The 16,242-nt window shown below is 36.3% G+C and overlaps 1 protein-coding gene across 8 annotated transcripts in view; it reads left to right on the top strand.

Moving 5' to 3' along the window:
• PAM (peptidylglycine alpha-amidating monooxygenase) overlaps positions 1-15,542 on the top strand; it is a 123,055-nt gene extending 107,513 nt beyond the window's left edge. For 7 of the 8 annotated variants that reach the window (XM_052700994.1, XM_052700987.1, XM_052700988.1 and 4 more), the window contains 10 exons: positions 627-743; positions 1,279-1,351; positions 1,958-2,165; positions 2,813-3,010; positions 4,895-5,013; positions 8,077-8,176; positions 9,511-9,564; positions 12,730-12,933; positions 14,215-14,271; positions 14,725-15,542. In XM_052700994.1, coding sequence (XP_052556954.1) covers positions 627-743; positions 1,279-1,351; positions 1,958-2,165; positions 2,813-3,010; positions 4,895-5,013; positions 8,077-8,176; positions 9,511-9,564; positions 12,730-12,933; positions 14,215-14,271; positions 14,725-14,906 — 1,312 coding nt within the window. In that variant the 3' untranslated portion in view covers positions 14,907-15,542. The remainder of the gene's footprint in view (positions 1-626; positions 744-1,278; positions 1,352-1,957; positions 2,166-2,812; positions 3,011-4,894; positions 5,014-8,076; positions 8,177-9,510; positions 9,565-12,729; positions 12,934-14,214; positions 14,272-14,724) is intronic. The other variant, XM_052700992.1, reaches the window with a different exon arrangement.
• The last annotated feature ends 700 nt before the right edge of the window (positions 15,543-16,242 follow it).

The raw sequence follows: 16,242 nt of genomic DNA, 5'->3' as shown, positions 1-16,242 counted from the left end.
TTATTTTCTTTATGGTATGGTAGTTTTATCGTATGGTAGTTTTATGTCTGGAACATTAATCAGTTCTGGTTTTTAATGTCCAGAGTACATAATAATGTTATAATTGTTTAAATAATTTTTTTATTAATAAATTCCATTTACTTTGAAAATTGTGCGTGGAGCTTTGCAGGTAAGATATATATGTATGTATACATTACACTGGTTCATTCTGGTAATTATGCCCTGGTGATTTACTGTGTCTGTACTTAGACTGCATTGTTTTTATTTGCCATGGCAAAGAAAAAAGAAGAAACAACAAAGCCCAATAGCAATAAAAAAAACTCAGAAGGCTTTTTGGTTTGCCAGCTTGCTCTAGAATTATCTTTAGTTGTTGCTGAGTTGGTTGTTTGCTCCTTGAATTAGGATGTCATAACCTTAGTAGGAAATGCAGATATCCTAAATTAGAACTCCTAGGATCATAAAATAATAAAATAAGACAACAATAATACAGTAAGAAAATAAAAATTAAAAAAAATCAAGTAACCCGCACTGGAATTAAAATACATAACCTGACTTTAAGTTTCGTGTGTACTGGTCACCACTGGACTGTTCTAATACTGGCTTTGTATTCCAATGTTTTTGTTTAGTTCTTTCGACAGCAAATTTGTTTATCAACAAAGAGGACTTGGACCGATCGAACAAAACACAATTCTTGTTCTGAATCCCAGTAACGCAAAGCTGCTGCGTTCCACAGGCGGAAATCTGTAAGTTTTGTGGTTTGTGTGGATTTTGTTGCCCTTACTAATAGAACTACTAACATTTCCATATATTTGAGTCCCAAAAGTTGCCAACCCATTTTCACATGCTTGTTTTGTATTGCATTGTGTGATTGTAACCTCTTGAGTTTCTTAAACATCAGAAAAATCAGCAAATAATCTAATTGTTTACCTTCTTTATTACATCTGCTTTCTACCAATTTATTTCATTTAACCTACCAGACAGATTAGCAGAAATGCAATGTTGTTTGTTTTCTTTAAAGTCATCAAATGTTAGCCTGGCTGAGAATGCAGAGATAAAGTGACTTCCAGATTTGAGACATTCTTGTAAAGAAAATTCTGTACTGCTAGATAAATATTTTTCTTTTTTGTGAAATGCCAACAAGTTATTAGTAGAGCAGTACTTTATCAATTTTTTTTAGTGTATTGCTATTTCATGATTAAAAAATGAAATCTGCAAATCTACTTTACGTCATTATTCTCAGAAGTTTTTAACTTGATTCTTCTGTATTTATGCTTGCAGATTTTATCTACCACATGGCTTGAGTATAGATAAAGATGGTAACTACTGGGTCACTGATGTAGCTCTCCATCAGGTACGTTTGTGAAGCTGTAATAACTGAACATTAGTATTTTGCCATTATTGTTTGTTTGCTTTCTGTGAGATTTATGTGAGCTTATGATATAAGCTATTTATATAAGGTCTGTTCGTATATATATATACATATATATATAAAATAAATAATAAATTAAAATATATTTATGTAAGGTCTGTTAAGACAAACATTAAGAATGTGCCCACAGAAATAGATCCCTTTGACCTTCATGGAGTATAGTTGTGTGTGGGGTAACTTGAGTGTAGTATTCAGAAGTGGAAATGCCTGTTTTTAAAAAGTGATTCTTTCAAAAGAAGGCAGCTTTTTCTGCTAAATCTTTGCTAATCAGCTTTCTTGTGAACTCTAACTCGGAATGGCAACTGTTTTGCTCGCTGTACTCATGGGAAATTTATGTTAAAAAATTTCTCAGAATCAAAACTATTATAAAGCTGATGGTAGATGTCATAATCAGAACGTTAAGGTTGTATTTAGTATATTCAGTTACTTTATGCAGAATAATATATATACTTTCTATTGGCAGTTCTCCCTCTTCTTATTTCACCCTCCATAGTTGAAACCTCTTCTCTTTTCCCATTGGCTAAAAAGGTTTTCAAACTGGGTGTGGATGCAAAAGAACCGTTGCTGATCCTCGGAGTAGCTCTGCAGCCAGGCAGTGACAGCAGTCATTTCTGTCAACCAACCGATGTGGCTGTGGATCCGGTCACTGGCAGCATTTATGTGTCTGACGGCTACTGCAACAGCCGCGTCATTCAGTTCTCTCCAGATGGATTGTACGTCATGCAGTGGGGAGAAGGTTAGAATTCTTGGTTCTTCTGTCATCAATTCATGTTGTCATGAACTGCGAAACTGCTGGCATTAAAAAAAAAAAATTGTGAGGTTCTGTTACCATCATATGTTGAAGGCATCAGTTGATTTTTTTTTTTTTTTTTTTTTTTCCTTTATCATTGGGTTCCAGTTTTCTCCTATTTATTCCACTTTGGAATTGTGTTGTTGTGGGTATCTGTTTTTACTAAATACAGCAGCCTGTTAGCACATATTTAACATACGTGTTGGTGTGTCTTTTTGTATCAATAAAATGTTCTGACTTTCAAAAAAAAATAAGCATCTTTTTTATAAAAAATTGATCAAATTGCTTAAGCCTTTACCATTTTTCTAAGACTTGTGACATTATCTCACCCATTTTAAGTTACGTTTCAGCCTGACTGAGGAATCAGAGTAAGGTTTACCAAATATTGTAGAGGAATAGATACGGATTTGGATTTTACAAAGTTAATATTGAAGATAATCACATCTTCCCTAAATGAGTAAAACTACTTGAAGAATGGAATAATGCTTCTTCTTTTCCCAGTGCTTTGTTGCATTATGTGAAATATTATTAGAAACAAAACTGACAGTTTCACTGTGTACCTCAACAGATGTTGTGGATATTTTGTTTTGCAGAGACTTCAGGCAAAGCCGGACCTGGACAGTTTCACATCCCTCACAGCTTAGCTCTGATCTCTGAATTGAGTCAGCTTTGTGTTGCAGACAGGGAAAATGGTCGAATTCAGTGCTTCAGATTAGAAACTGGGGAGTTTGTAAGAGAGATAAAGCACAAATCGTTTGGAAGAGAGTTGTTTGCTGTTTCATATTCTCCAGGTAATTCTTTTTCCTGTTCTTGAGATTTCAGGTAGTAGTTGTAGGATTGCCAATATGACACAATACGTAACATAATATTTTATAGACTTCTATTATGTATCTTCAGCCAGATATTTATTCTCTTTCAAGGTGGTGTTGATGTAATGGAAAATTTTAGAGCTGTCTGTTTTTCCAATTTGCAGGAAGGGAAGCTTGCATAAATCTCTGCTGCTGAGAAATGACTGATTAGGCTCCCTAAATGTGATGTCAACAAGTAGATTATACTGTTTGCTTCCTGGTGACTGCACGGTCAATAATTCGTTAGAAATTATGTTTTAAAATATTCATTTCAAGCTCCATTAAGAAGAGCAAACTATAAAGCTTCCAAGCCATCAAGAAAAGTGTTGAGTTTCTTAAAACAAAAAATCTGAAAGCGAATAGTTCTAATTTAAAAGTTGTACTGTTGAAATTTGATGGAATTTGATGAAATACAATTACTGTATTAAGGTTTTCAATCAGATTATTAAAACCAATACCAAAAGTAATAGAAATGTTAAGAACTGGACTAGGAATTTTGGAATGTCTGACCCCTGACTCTCTAGTTGGTATCAGATTTAATACTGAGTTTATCTCTGTTTCATTTTCCAAGAATTTAACAAATGCTGTTCAAGTTGAGATACTCGATGTGTAAAGCCCACTGCTGTTTCTGGCAGTGGCAGCAGGAGATGTGTTCTAGGGAGGGAGTGCAAGTCAATTGCATTTTGCAGTCTGCTCCTCTTTTTCTCCCCACACACCCACAACTACTTTGTCTTAAATGTGGTAGGTGATAACTTTTGACTTTGTATTCATAGTCTCTATCTATAAACTTGTTGCCCATGAGTTTTTCTAATGGTTTTTTGAGATGCAGACAGTTAACCATCACTCAGTATTCAACATGTGGGCATGACTTCTTACCTAGTGGCAAACTTGTCCTCCTTTACTAATGTTCTTCCTGTTGTTGCTTAACATTCTTTTGAAACTGACTGCTGCTGCACATGCTGCCAAAGATTTCAGAGACCTTTTGTGGTTGCTCTTTGATCTTGAGCTGTCACTGTGAGTTCCAATCAAAGCTTCACGTATATAAGATCTAGATTTTTTTTTTTTTTCTCATAGCAGCAACATCCTGCAGTTGCCTTTGAAGCTCTTCTGCCATCTGTTTGACAATTCAATAAAAAGTCTTTCCAGATGCTTTTCATATCAACACATAACCATTGCACAGAATTCAGTATCTTCCTCAGTCTGGAAGCGTGGCTGTTAACAGAGCTAGATGACACAGTTTGGCTTGAGTTACTTAATTTCACATTTGACTTCCTTCTTAACTTCAATAGATGGCATCCATGCCCAGAGTCTTTCTAACCTCCAACTTTTCTAAAGCTTTTTATATATCTCCTTGAAGTTGAACTGGATTCTCTGCATCTTGGATACAAAAAAAAAATTGTGTGTCAGAATCCCCCCAGCATACTCAGCAGTGAGAAGTAACCAGTATTGAGCTTCCTTTTTCACATCCTTGCGGTCCCACTGGTTGCCTTTTTGATTCTCTGTTTAAAAGTTTTTACTGCCAAAGAAAACATCCATATTAAAGCATGATTTCTTTTTTTTCAACTCTTCTACGTTCCTGCTTTTGTTTACCCAATCTGTAAAAATAGTGTTCTTCATTCTTGTCATTTGTACATTTCCAGTTCTTAAATGATAAAATTTTGCCCATTGACACCTTACTTAATTTCTCTATTGTTACTTAGTTTCCTGTTGAGTTACCTCTGTCTCTGCCAGCCTGACAGGTTTTTTCATGTATACTATCTATTATCATTGATCTGCTCTGCAGTTTGCAGTTTGTGAGTTGTTACAGAAAATCCAATGTTGTTGCAGGTGGTCTGCTCTTTGCAGTTAATGGAATGCCTTATCCTGGAGAGTCAGAACCAGTGCAAGGATTTGTGATGAACTTCTCTACTGGAGAGATAATTGATAGTTTCATTCCACTTAGAAAGGTAGAGTATTGTACAGAGTTCCTGGTGTATACTTACATTCAGGAGATTGTTGACAATCTTCTACTTCTGCAACTTATGTAAGATTATTATGTTATTATTGTAGAAAATGTATTGTTTCCAAATGTATGATTTTTCAAAGGAGTTTTTTGTAATAAGCTTGGTAAGGAAGCTGAATTATCAGGTCACACTCAAAAATTATACTACCTTCAATGTAATCTCTTTGGTCAACACCATCAGTTAAGATAAGTTTAATTTATAGCTGGCAGAAAGTTATTAAAACAAATATAAAAGAAAAATAAAGGTCCAGAAATATTCATACAGTTACATGCTAGTAATATGTCTGAAAGAAAATGGTTTTCCTAAGCAGAAATAAAATTGAACATGGTTCATGGTTGCTTCCTCCCTTTGCAAAAGATTAGTGTAAAGACTAAATGGCATTTATACAGTATTATGAAAAATTGAAGTAAAACTGTTGACTGTAGATCACCTTAGACTAAAGAATGAATGTCAAGATTCCCATTTGTAATTGGCATATACACTCTGATTTGCAGTCCAGTTTCAAGTGATGCTAGAGAGAGAGATTTATTCCTGAGCATAGCAAATTGTTGTGCTGCCTACAGACTCTAACAAATACTGAATGTGTAGACTTGTAACTAGGATTCATTATTTCTGTATAAACACACATAGGAAATTTTGTCATAACATTAGCACATCAGTAGTCCTTCTGAGGATTTTTTTATCTAATGGCTTTCAGCAATGTGTTCATTTATAATTGCCAAAGTATTGTCATTATTGTCTTGAGAATCAATGTGTATTAGATTTTTTCAAGTATTTGTGCAGTTACAGATTCTTGGGAAAAAATTACTGTGTACTTGAATTTTGTCTCCAGGCAATAAACAGGTACACAGCTTTCATAATTTGATCCAAGATCAGTCTTAACTTGATCCAAGGTCTTTTACCTAGGAATATCTTGAGTGAAATAAATGAAAATTCTGCAGATTGAATCTTGAAATACTTTTGAGTTGTTTTTATGCTTTTATAAAATCTTATATGCACAAGTAAAATAGACACACTTGTTCATCTGGGAAAAAATTCACTAGGACTTTTACGAAAAACAAAAAGTAATGAAAACTGTCTTATTAATATTTGGAAAGGATGACTATACTGAATTTTTTAGTATTTATTATCTGTATTCCTAATTACTTCCATTCCATTTGGCTTATGAGAAACTTTACCCAAAAAGAAATGTGATTTAGGATGAAAGTGATGATTGTTTTTCTGGTTTTGTATGTTTTTGGTGGTGGTTTGGTGGTGATTTTTTTTGTTTTGTTTTGTTTTTTTTTGAAAGCAAGAGGGGTGATTCTTTCTTTTATAAACAGTTCTTAGTGTTAGCAATGCATAAAGGATGTAGTTTTCAGTCCTGAGAACTAAGATAGAACACTTAACAGAATTTGACCTGATAAATAAGTTCACCATATTCAATTTTCCAGGCTACTCACTAGAAGAAGAAATTCTTAATATGGCAGCCCTACTTGTCAGGAAAGTAGTTCTAGATTGAGTCAAAGCCTGCTGCTGCAAGTATCCCTAAGTCATCTGTAAAAGAAATGATACATTTAGAATCTTCTTTTAGGGAGGAATCTATAACTCCCTGTGTCCAGGCAAATACAGTAAATGTCCAGGAAAGGCATTTAGGAAAGAACAGCATGTGCTTCTACAAAAACACTACCTTATCCCAGTTTTTATTCCAGGTTCTTTGATTTCTCAGGGCTAGGAGAGTGAGCTGCCATTTACTCCTAAAATGTTTTATTCTTGGGAGCAGTAATAATAGCTGGGAAGAGACATACATTAAAAACAGTGCCTGATAACTTTTAGTTCTTCTCTGGTATATAAATTATAAGTTGCAGATGTAGTAGGTATTCCCTTGGAATGTACTCAGCACTGTGGTAGCTTATTGCTTCTCCTTGAAGTTCTTCATTTAGTTCTTCATTTCTTCATAGTCTGCAGAAACCAAGAACAATAATTCAGGTCAAAAAGTTAATTTGAAGTCGAAAGCCATGTGGAAGAGCCCATTCTGGGGAGACTTAATATCTTTGGCACCATATTTTTCCCTGCCTCTTATTTTTATCTTCACTTAAACAGATCAGCGCTTGTGTCTCTCACTTGTCTGTACATCTTATGGTTATGACGGAGAGGCCATTCATATTTTGAGATAACATAATGTATGATAGTAAGCAATATCATCTTTTAATAATTATTCTAAACAATAGTTCAAATCTTTTTATGTATTTTGATATGTCTCCTAATCTGTTTTATATATATATATATATGTGTGTGTATATGTATATATATGTATATGTATATATATAATATGCCTGTATGTAGCGTGCCCACTAAAACCATATATATTGACTGGTAAACTATGGTTTTTCCATTCATCACACTCCTAACTTGTAAAATGGGATCCTATTTCAGGTGTTACTAACATTAAACCTGTAAGCAATGATACAGTGGTAGAGCATGCCATCATGCTTCCTTGAAAAAGGAACCACTTAGCTCAGACTTTCCTAGGAGAATGAGTGATCTAGTGCCAGTGCTTAAAGCTGCTAATGGAATGTGTACATGCTGATATGTTTTATCTGGAGAATCTGTGCTTAGGAACATTAAGGTTGCTTTCCTTGATTAAAAAATAAGAAATGTAAGTTTGCACTGGGGGTAGCCACATAGCACTATCCAAAATGTCCACCTTTAGTAAACTACATTTCAATACCACTACCATTCATAGCTATATGTGCAGTATGTGTCTCATATTTCACTGGATAAAATTGAATGCTGAAATATAAATAGGAATTGTTAAGCATTAATGTATCTGATACTCTCCGTGACGTTATCCCTGGAGAAGGCAAGTGAACAATAGAGGTGTAATTTCTCTCCTTTCACTTGCATTAGATCTGCAGTATTTTCTGGTCTAAGAACTAGATATGACCATTCTCGGGCTTTAGAGTGAAAAAGGCCTCATGAATGTGTAGGCACTGAAGAGTAATCTGTTGCTGCTTATCTTCACAGAGCTTTGAGATGCCACATGATATTGTTGCTTCAGAAGATAAAACAGTATTTGTTGGAGATGTTCATGCCAGAACAGTGTGGAAGTTTGCATCCACAGAAAGTATGTTCTTTTTGTTCTTAATGTCACATCCTGACATTTCGTGTTTTCACCTCTTATCTGTTACTGGTTTAATCACAGTGATTTCAGTACACAAAATATTCTACCTGCAGAAGGTCTGTTACAAAAACAGCATTACTGTATGTTCTGACAAAGGGGAGTCCTGTGTATATGAGAAGATATCAAAATGCATTTGCCTCATGGTAGATCTGTCTCTAGTTAACATCAGTGCATGCTTACACAAAAGTATAACTTTTTAGCATTTTGTTTGTTTTTGTGTGTCATATGCTGAAATCCACTGCTTCCTTTGGAAACTTTCTGGGGCTGAAATGTAATCATGAATCAGCCTTAAACTTCTTTTCATTTGTTTGGGAATAATTATCCTTGGAAAATGAATGTAGCATCCTTTGAATTTCTATTCCTATCAAGTAGAAATATTTTCCAATTTTAATCTAGTAACCCCCAAGGTTAGATATCAGGGAGAGAAGCCTAATGAGTCAGACATCAGTTTAGCAGGATTCAGAGAAGAGAATAAATGGAATAAGGATATATAAGGATAATGAATAAACTTCAAGAGAAGAAAAATATGAAATACCATATACCAATACAAATATACCATTAAGTCATCTCAGATTAAAAAAAAATATATGAGAGAGAGAAAGTCTCAGGCCTCAGGATGTTAGGCAACCAACAACAGCCTGCTGTTATAAATGAACTTCTGACTAAGCCAGTTACTCCACATTGGTCTATTCATAATTCACGGATTTTCCTATGAGGCATTTGGTATCAGCTGCTGTTAGTAAAAGGAAATGGAACCAGATAAATTTTAGTCTGAATGGATGTACCTTCTTTTCTGCATCTGGTTACCTGAACAAGAACACTTACAGTCCTATTCAAAGAAATCTGAGAATAAGAACAAATTGATTTCTTCATCACTTATACATTCAGAGAGAAAAGTCCTTATTTTCTTTTTGGCTGAAGCTGCAGTACAGCACTGCAGTAGCTGAGGAGTTCTGGTTCAACCTATCTTTAATCTGTCATAGTTTGTGTTATAATTGTCAGTGCTAGTCTTTGTAGGGCCTCCTGGAAGCCTTGCACATATCCATAAATCATAAGAATTAATTATTGCAAATACTTTTTATGAATCAAGGTCTCTTCTTTTTTAAGGCCTTGTGTGCTGCTGAATAGTTTATTTTGACTCTACTTTCTAAAGTTCAGATGCTAATGGGATTGTTTACTATAGGGTTGTACTGTACATTTGAGAAAGCTAGCAGGAAAATGTCACTGAGTGTCCTTCTGAAATGTCAGTTGTCCTGAAGAATGATTTTGTTTTACAGAAATGGAACATCGGTCAGTTAAAAAGGCTGGTATTGAGGTGCAGGAAATAAAAGGTTAGTCTGATCCTGAATGGAAATGAAGGAACAACAGTTTTCATATAGACTCTTTCCATTTCTGCCAAACTGGTGTAAAAATAATTGCAAACTAGTTTTTTCACCACCATTTCATACATAATATTCATTGATAAAATGAATAGCACAGAAATTAAGAGAAAGCAGCTTATAACCATGTTACTTAGTAGGCACTAACTCGCACAAATCAGTAATGGCATGTGCTTCGCAAGTATGAAAAAAGGATAAAAATTTAACAAGGGGTTTAGTTTCATATCACTGTCTGCCTTGGTCCAGATTGGAATCTGTGGGTGCAGAAATAGCTCTGAAATAATGGTGCTCCTACAGCCTTCTCCTTATTCTACCATTCTCAACCAACAAAGAAGGTTTTTTTGGGACAGCAGTTGGTTCATCTTTCTGCACAGTCTTTCAACATGTAATCTCCTTGGTTGCACTTCATTGTATTCTTATCTATTTCTTTCTAGACTTATTACTTATATTTTATCTGAATGAGAACAGGGGATAAAGAAGGAAAACATAGAAATTTAGTATGAAGGTATTAGGGGATGTATATAGGTAAACTTGAAGGGGGAAAATAGTAGTTCGTGAAGATGAAAAGTAGTTTTAATAATTAATCTTATGTCCTATGACTTTCATGCTGGAGAGGAAAAGTTTATTTTTTGTTCAGCAAAATAGTGCTTGGCAACTAAGAGAGCTTTATAAAATGTTCAGCTGTTCTTATTTGGTTTCCTTTGGTTGGATTCAGTACTTTTTTTCTTTATGTGTGTATTTGCAGACAGAAAAATGTACTAAAAGATCTCAACTGCCAAATGTAGCATGTAGCAAAAAAAAAAAAAAAAAAAGTAGATGGCCGTTACAAAGCAGTGAAATTCTTCCTGTCAAAACAGTTATCCTGTTTTATCTCTATCAGATCTTTACATCAGTACTCCTGAAGCATTCAGGAGGGGAAGTGCTGACAATGAAACATCCACAGTATAAATAATCCAGGGATGTGTCAATGTATTTCAGCTTTTTTTTAGGTAGATACCATGCTAGCTGACAACTTGGATGTTACAGAGAATATTGAAATAGTTAAGAACTGTTTCTTACCCCTTGAGATACTAAGAATCTCTAAAGTGAAAATATAGAATCATAGATTCACCAACAGCTTCAAAAAGACCTCCAAAATCATCTAGTCCAATTATCCACCTAAACCATGTCCCATAGTACCACATCTGAACATTTCTTCAACACCTCCAGGGACTGTGACTCCAATGCATCCCTGGGCAACCCCTTCCAGTGCCTGATCACACTTTTGGAGAAAAAAACTTCCTAATGTCCTACCTGAACCTCTCCTGGCACTACTTGAGGCCATTCCCTCTCATCCTATTGCTAGTTATGCCACAGAAGATTCTGACCCCGACCTTGCAACAGCCTCATTTCAGGCAGTAGAGGGCTATACGGTCTCCCCTGAGCCTTCTTTTCACTGCACTAAACAGTCTCAATTCCTCCAGCTGCTCCTCACAAGATTTGTGCTCCAGACCCCTTACCAGCTTCATTGCTCTTCTCTGAACACTTTCCAGGGCCTCAATGTCTTTCTTGTAGCAAGGAGCCCAAAACTGAACACAGTACTTTAAGTGCTGCCTCACCAGTGCTGAGTACAGGGGGATGATCTCCACCTTGTTCCTGGTGGCAACGCTATTTCTTATGCAAGTCAGGATGCCACTGAGCTTCTCGGCCTTCTGGGCACACTGCTGGCTTATGTTCTGCTGAGTGTAGACACACACCCAGGTTAGTTTCTTCCACACAGTCTTCCAGCCACTCTGCCCCAATCCTGTAGCATTGCCTGGGGTTGTGGTAGTCAAGGTGCAGGGCCTGGCATTTGGTCCTGAACCTCATACAGTTGGCTTCAGCCCAGGCAATCTAGCCTGTCCAGATCCCACTGAAGTGCCTTCCTACCTCAGGCAGATTTAAGTCCATTCCCACTACTGTCTGGGCCCAGCCACGCAGACATTTCTTTACCCAGCAAAGAGTGTACCTCTCCAAGCCACAGGCTGACAGCTTCTCCAGGAGAATACTGTGGAAGACAGTTGCTGAAGTCAAGGTAGACTATGTCAACAGACTTTCCCTCATCCACCAAGTGGATCACTTGATCATAGGAGATTGGGTTGGTTAAGCAGGACCTGCCTTTTGTGAGGGCTGGACCTTGATCGACGGGTTGTCCAGTACATGCTTTGCGTTCTCTCTCTTTTTTTGGAGGACTGCAGGATTGCTCGTCGATTGGCAAGGATACAGATAGGAAAAGGAGTTCATGGCTATTGGAACAGAGAGCGGGTTATCTTTCTAATAACATTGAAATTTGAAGTGTCTGCTATTCATTCAGATAATTTTTTAATTGGATACAGAATAGAATCAATTTTTGTGATGTAGCTACCTTTTTAGACAGGCGGTTAAACATTAAAATAACATAGACAGTTTTAGTTGTGAAAAAAGTAGCATGAAGTACATGGTCTTTCATACACTTGAAACATTATGTAAGAATTTTATTGAAACTGTTTTTCTCAGCGTAGGTGGACAGGAAATAGTTGGGAGTGACTGGATAAAGTTTTCAAAAGCTCTTTACAGAGCCAGAGTTCTTGCATGAGACAGCTCTTCTGAAAATGTAACCCTCAGTCACAAGTTTATGGAAAATAACATTAAGCACTATCTTTTTTTGTCTGTGATAATATAACCCATATGAGATTTATGTATTTATTATGAGAAAGTAATTTTCAAAAGGAGATTTGCTTATTTGCAAAACAAACTTCTTTTCTCAGGATCTGTCCATATTTAAAATTAATTAATTAGTTAATTAAAGGCAAAACTCTGCCTGGCATCTCTCTTTTGTGAGAAAAGGGAAAAAGTATTCTTGCCAGAGAGTGGTATCATTCACAGTCTCTGCCTTGTTCTTCTCTGAGGTTAGAACTAAGCATTGGGAAGGAAAACTTTCTGGAGCCAGACAGGAGTGGAGAATGAAATCCTTCTTCAGTGAGAGCTAATTATGTCTGCATTTGCCTTTTGTTTCCTTGTCACTCAGCACTTAGGTGTTGTAGTGGTTATTTTCTTTAATTCCTCATTCTGTTGCTTGATGCTTATGAATTACTTACTGAAATTGTCTTCTTTTTAAAGCATCAGAAACAGTTGTAGAAGCCAGATTGAAAAACAACCCAGAATCAACAGACCCTCTAAAGAAGCAGGAAAAACAGCATTTGGTTCGACAAGCAAGCACTGGAGTTTCTTTTGTTCTTATTACAACTCTTCTAATTATCCCTGTTGTTGTCCTGCTGGCAATTTTAATATTTATTCGTTGGAGGAAGACAGCAGTCTGTGGAGGTAACCATAACTAACTATACAAAACAAGTTTTGATGGTTCCATTTCAGCACATCTCTGAACATAGGGGGATATGGGTGTGAGGAGAGGTGTGCTGTCTCCCTTTACCCTTGAATGCAGGTTCAGTGATGGTGCATGCAAACTAAGCATTGGCGCTCATATAGCAGTGACACCTGAATTTGTTTTTGCACCTCAAGCCACCGTCCTTTACCTTTAATTGGTCTCAAGAACATATTTGTTTTCTTGGCCAGAGTCTATTAACAGTGCAGTTTGATTTTCACTTTGGGATCTTCATGTTGTTGAGAACAGAGAGATGTGGGTATTACAAATGCATAACCACGCGTTGCTATAATATACCTTAATTCATTGCTCTGAGAATTTTGTCTCATGATTACAGTGCTACTTAAATTGTTTTTAATTCATATTATATAACAGCATTTTTTTCTGAGAAGCTGGTGATCTGTAGTAAGAGTTTGATAATTAGATTTTTTTTTCGTATGGCGTAATGAATTTTGTGAAAGGTAATTCTCAGTAAGCAAAGAAAATGTACGTGGAACTGGCAAATGATGGTTCTGCCATTGGCTCAGACATGGTGTGAAAGAATGGGCCATTCAGCAGTCTGATTTTACTGTGCCACTGAATTGGATATAATTTTTGATGTGTTAAAATTTCCTTTTGTCTGCTGTCTGTTTTCAAGCATGTATGGCACAGCTAGCGTGCCCTCACTACTGTTTTCAGTAGTAGCAGCATCTGCATATTCCGTAGTGATTCAATTAAGTATTACATAGAGAAATTTTAGGTATGACTTTTTTTTTTTTTTGAGATCAAGAATTGGAAGACTTACCAGAGAGGAGGATGTTCTTTGTAGGGGAGGGATTCATCTCTGAAGGCAGACTATGCCACCGGCAAATGTCAAGCCATATTTTGTTCTGTGCCAGAGAGTAGTTGTTGGTTATGCACATTATCAACCACAGGGTTCTTGTCCTTTCTGTAAGCTCTTGGTGGTAACAGAAGTGAACACTTGAAGGAATGAAATTCTCAGAAATAATTTACGTGACAATCTTCTCACTGGCTGAAGTGCCATACACTGAGTATTTGTGATGTGATTGTTTTGTTAGGAATTATCACTCTTCACCTTAACTGAGAAGTTGAAAATTCGGTGTCCTTGGCGCTCCCAATCAGTGTGTTCAATGTCTGTGCTCTGTGTTAAAAAAACAGAAATAATTACTGAATCATAGAATATAATTTTTAAGGTCATTTTTGAAATCTGTGTTATCTTTCAGCTGATGGGGAGCACAAACTTGACTCAAATTCAGGCCGAATTTTAGGCAGACTTAGAGGTAAGTAACACCTAAGATCTTTTAAGCACCCAGTAGATGAAAGTTTTTTTCTTTGGTAACTTCTAGTGGAACTTTCTCAGGGGACGTTCTGGGAAAATGTCTTTTCTAACTCCCTTCATCCAGCAGTATCTGCCCACTAAAAAGGAAGTGGAAGATCAGAGTCTGTTAATAATGTATCTGGTGAATGGAATGAAGTGCTTTGAGATGTGGGCAATCTGGTAGAGGTGCAGATAGCCTGCATAAAGACTTCCAATAAAACAGTGTTTGCTGCAAATAAATATTTGAAACTTGAGCGATGATAGATTCCATAATCCATGTGATTAGGCTCTTGTGCAGATCTCTAAGAACACTTTCTATCAGGACTCTTAAAAGAAGCACTGACGGTGTAGGTAGATTTTTGATTTTCCTCTCTCGCTCTAGAGCAATTGTTTGACAGTGATTTCCTTCCCACAGGAAAAGGTGGTGGTGGCCTCAACCTTGGGAACTTCTTTGCAAGTCACAAAGGCTACAGCCGAAAAGGGTTTGACCGTCTCAGCACCGAAGGAAGTGATCAAGAAAAAGATGAAGATGATGGCACAGACTCAGAAGAAGAATACTCGGCACCTGCACCCCCACAAGCACTTTCTTCCTCCTGAAAACAGCCTTTGCGTTCTCCATTATATGATTCAACCCAGAATGTCAGATTCCTTTTCCCTTAAGCACGTTTAAGATTTTGTGTATTTAATTGTAAACTGTACTAGTCTGTGTGGGCTGTACACTGGTTTCTTTAATTTTTGTTCTCTTTTCAAGTGGAGGAGTGTATGGAAGTTCCATATCAGTGCCGTTGTTTTTTATGTGACCATCCTAATAAAGCATAAAGTCTTCTGATTGCAGCACTGATTTAAAGCAGTAGTATTTTCTCATAAAAAATTGGGGATCTTTTCTGTATTTGTAAATAAATTGTATTACCTGCTTCGAGAAAGTATTTTTCCTATAAATATTCAGTTGCCAATTTCTTTTTTGTGCCTTTCCTCTTCCATGTCCTTAACCTGTTGCAGTACAGAGAAAATACAGTGCCACAAGAAAATGAAGCTGCTAAATCTTCTTCTATTTTTTTAAAATCACTAACATTATATTGCATTGAAGGGAAAAAAAAAAGTATCTATTTAATTGTTTTTTCTTCTTGACTTGATGTGTTTCTGGGATGTCTTATTTTTAGATGGTATCACTATTAGAACACTATTTTCAGGAACTGAATGTAATTTGTGTAATAAAGTGTTCGCAGAGCATTAGCTGGCTGAGTGTACTCTGGAATTTTTGCATGCTTTGAAGTTTTTTGTATACAACTTTTGTAAAAGTTACACAGACCACTTAATACGGAAAAATACCAAAAAAAAAAAAAAAAGTCTTCTATCAGAGGAGAAAAAGTGCTATTTTGTGTGAAAGATGGAAAATATTTTGCTGTAGCACACGGTTTGGTTTCCTTGTTTTGGGGCTTTTTGTGGTGTTTTGTTTTGTTTGTTTTGTTTTGGTTTTGTTTGTTTGTTTTAACAACTCATGATACACGTACAAAATCAAGCTTAACCATTTAACCATTCCTAATGTGCTCCCTCTTGGAACAGAAGACCTGGCGGATATTTGTCCTCCTGCCTGAGTCACCGACATGTGAATCACTGTGTGACGTTGTCATGATTTATCAGTCTGCTTTGAGGATCACAGTGTGATTAATCTCCTTCTAAAACCTGAGTTATAAGCAGAGTGTACGCAGCTGTAATTGCCACAGGGTTTTATGAAACAGCTTTCATGATCGTCATTGTGGGTGTTGTAGTGCACTGCTGCTGATGCAAAGTGCTCAAAAAATAGGCTTTGGGTTCCTTGTGGCTGCAGCATTTCCAAGGCAATAAAGGTAATTGCACAGCAGCAGAAAGCAGGATTTCTCACCCAGCCTGAGTGGTTTTATATATTTTCTCCTTAAGGAAAAAATACTTTGAA

Source organism: Tympanuchus pallidicinctus, unplaced genomic scaffold (assembly GCF_026119805.1).
Source record: "Tympanuchus pallidicinctus isolate F22 unplaced genomic scaffold, pur_lepc_1.0 scaffold4, whole genome shotgun sequence".
NCBI classification, from domain to species: Eukaryota; Metazoa; Chordata; class Aves; order Galliformes; family Phasianidae; genus Tympanuchus; species Tympanuchus pallidicinctus.
This window is presented reverse-complemented; position numbering and strand designations above follow the sequence as displayed.